A 3,251-nucleotide genomic window follows, 5' to 3' on the forward strand; every position below is an offset into this window, starting at 1 on the left:
CTATATATATATATATATATATATATACAGTGCTTTCTTTCTTCTAAAAAATATTTGCTGACAACATATATAGATTCGTAATAATATGTTTTTGGATTGAGCTATTTCTTAATTGATACGAGCTAACGCAGTTAATGATGCGTGAAATTATTGTGTATATTTGTGTATATTGTGTATATTTGCCAGTAATTACATACAAAATATATATACAATATCGCACAATTCGATTCCAAATTAGGTGCTTCCAAATTTTAGTGCTTATTATAATGTGGGATGACAATCAAGTTAGATTGAATCTTCTCCATTATAGTCCATATCAATTAAGTGTTTAAAATTATTAAAGTCATCATATAAAATAATTGAAGTTCATAATGTTGAAATTGTTTGACAAATAAACAGATAGAAGATGAGATCCTAAAAGAAATAAAAACCAGCTATACTAACAGAATGTTATTGGATTTATTTTTTATCATTGTACAAATGATTAAACAATCTCCTTACCTAACGTTGCCTCAAATTTCCATTTACAGTACAACAGAATTTCGTAATGCGTTCCTGAAGACGATCCGGCAGATCATCCGTGAGTCGGTGAGAAATATGAGCATACCTTCGACGAAGCAGAACCTAAGTCAGGCGCCGATGTCGATGGCGCCGCGAATGTCGACCGGCCACGTGGAAAAATTTAACAAACAACAGGTCGGCCAGACGCAGAACGGAAATGGCGGTACGCTTTCAAAAAAGGCAATGAAGCAGCAGCTGCTGTCCAGTTCGCAGAAGCGCAAATATAGTCACTCGAAGCAGCCAGTGGAGCACGAAAGCTCAGAGGATAAGGATCAAGAGGATGCACCGGCTCCCCAGCAGCAAACATTTCGTTCCAGAAGCAAGACTATAAGTGACACTTCCGGTAAGACGAACTCTCGTAAGACTTCAAATAAGTTTTAATTTTAAGCAAAATCTTTCTTTATACATAGATTCTGATATGTAAATTTATAATCTATAATTACAATATTTATATCCATCAATTTTAAAAAAGTTTTTCATTTATATTTTAAATTCATTTAAAAAATATTTAAATTTATATATTATAAAATAATAAAAAAAGTACGAAGTGATATAATGATTCAATTCAAAATGAGCATCATTATTGATAAGTTATTCAACGCTTTATTATTTTGGGTTTTAGGCGAAGCGAAGGTCGAGATGGATTCGGGTACAAAGTCGGAAGGTGAGGAAGATTCGCAGGCTTTTTTAGGCGAGAAGAAAACGACTCTCGGCCGCACACCTAATCATCTGACGCTGAGCACTACGTCGACTATCTCGGCGGGAAGTACTGGCAGCCAGGCTAGATTGATTCAATCTTCCCATCAGCCTGAGAATTATCAACCCATTACCGTCAAAGAACTCGGTGAGTGTATCATTTTTTAGCATTTTTGCGTCTGCCAGAATTCACATCAAAGCTTATTATTAATTAAAATTTATATATTTCAATTAAATCTTTTTAAATTTTGATTAATAACTAATCAATTGATCATCTTTCAATCTCTCATTAATAATAAATAGCAATTAAATAAATCTACTCCAATTATATTAATTTATCGATTTCTGTTTTAATTAATGTGAATGAATGGAAATTTTTAATTCAATGAAATCCAATAGAATTTTCGATACGTAGTATTATATTTTTACTTGGCAGTTATTTTGCGCTAATTATTTTTAATATTACACGGAAAGAAAAAGATTTTGCTGAAAATTTAAAATCTTAAAAAAGAAAAGTCTAAAATTTTGTTTGAACGGATCTGAAAATAATTTTGTTGAACCATTAAAATGATATTGTTGGAGATTGATTAATAGAAATATCACATTTTTTCATAGATTGGTCATCATTTCTTAGTTTCCAATATAATTATTTTAATAGTCCAACAAAATTATTTTGAGATCCGACAAAATTTTTTTTTTAGATCTTTTTTTCCATACAATATTAGAACATTTGTAATAAGTCAAGTATCCAGATAACACACAATATTTACAAAATGTTTATAAATATTTATAAGCTTTATTTTTAATATTTTGTAAATATTTTGTGGTCTTAGATTGCACAGATCATAAACATTATCATAAATATTATGAAATATTTATTATAAATGTATAGTAAATACTATTCCAAGGCATTCCAAGAATGGATCTGGACACGGAAGAAACTCGCGAAACGCATAATCTTTGTATAGTAAATACTATGAAAATACATAATGACATTATAATCCAAGTAAAAAATACTTATTAAAAATATTTATATATATTTATCATAAATATTACATAAAATATTAATATTAAATCTGTATTTTAACAATATTTCGAATAAAAAAAAAAGCTTTATATAAAATAAAGCTTTATATAAAATATGTATGAAATATCTATATAACATTTCAAAAAATGAATATTAGTAAATATTTATCATAAATATTCTGTGCTGTTTGGATACATATTTATATATTTTATTAGATATAATAAAATTTATTATTTTGTTCTCTTAAAAAAAAATACGTAAAGCATTAATTCTTAATGTATCACGATAGGTTCGCCGATTTGGAAGCCACGGGAACTACCCTCCCTGGGGGAGGCCACTACGTTGCCGCGTAAGGGTAAGTCGGCCGGCGAGTTTGCGGACATGAGCTCGAGCCACAGCGCCTCCCGAAAGTCTCTGATAGAAATCAACAATTCTGCTCAACAACCTAACTTTAATAATCACGTTTAAGTTGAATAATATCGAGGTTGACTCGCTAACGATAATATCGTTAAGTTCCGCCACCGCTATTAAACGCGATCGGCACTACCACCACCACCACTACTATTATCACCACCATCATCATCACCACCATCACTACCACCATCACCACCACCACCACTATCATCACCACCATCACCACCACCACCACCACCACCACCACCACCACCACCACCACCACCACCATCACCACCACTACCACCACCACCACTACCATTATCATCACCAACGACATCACCTATCATCACCAAGCGTAATACACAGAGATAATTATTCGATTATTGCGATTACTACGATAATGATATATGAGGGACACGCATCCGCCGCCCACGTGGAAATTCGCGAAGACTGCGCTTTCTCCTTCCGCTCTCTTCCTCATTTCGTCTTCCAGCAGGAAATCCATGTTCGCGTGCATGTGTGCGACGCAGTCGATTGCACCATTTCTATGGGAGCAAGCGAGATGTTCGAT

The 3,251-nt window shown here is 32.9% G+C and overlaps 1 protein-coding gene across 1 annotated transcript in view; it reads left to right on the forward strand.

Moving 5' to 3' along the window:
• The window catches only part of LOC105617831, a 41,180-nt gene extending 38,428 nt beyond the window's left edge, over window positions 1–2,752 (forward strand). The window contains exons 27-29 of the mRNA XM_012199382.1: window positions 531–904; window positions 1,184–1,405; window positions 2,574–2,752. Of these exons, the coding sequence (XP_012054772.1) occupies window positions 531–904; window positions 1,184–1,405; window positions 2,574–2,752 (775 nt within the window). The remainder of the gene's footprint in view (window positions 1–530; window positions 905–1,183; window positions 1,406–2,573) is intronic.
• Window positions 2,753–3,251: the final 499 nt, after the last annotated feature.

Source organism: Atta cephalotes (genome assembly GCF_000143395.1).
Source record: "Atta cephalotes unplaced genomic scaffold scaffold00014, whole genome shotgun sequence".
NCBI lineage: Eukaryota > Metazoa > Arthropoda > Insecta > Hymenoptera > Formicidae > Atta > Atta cephalotes.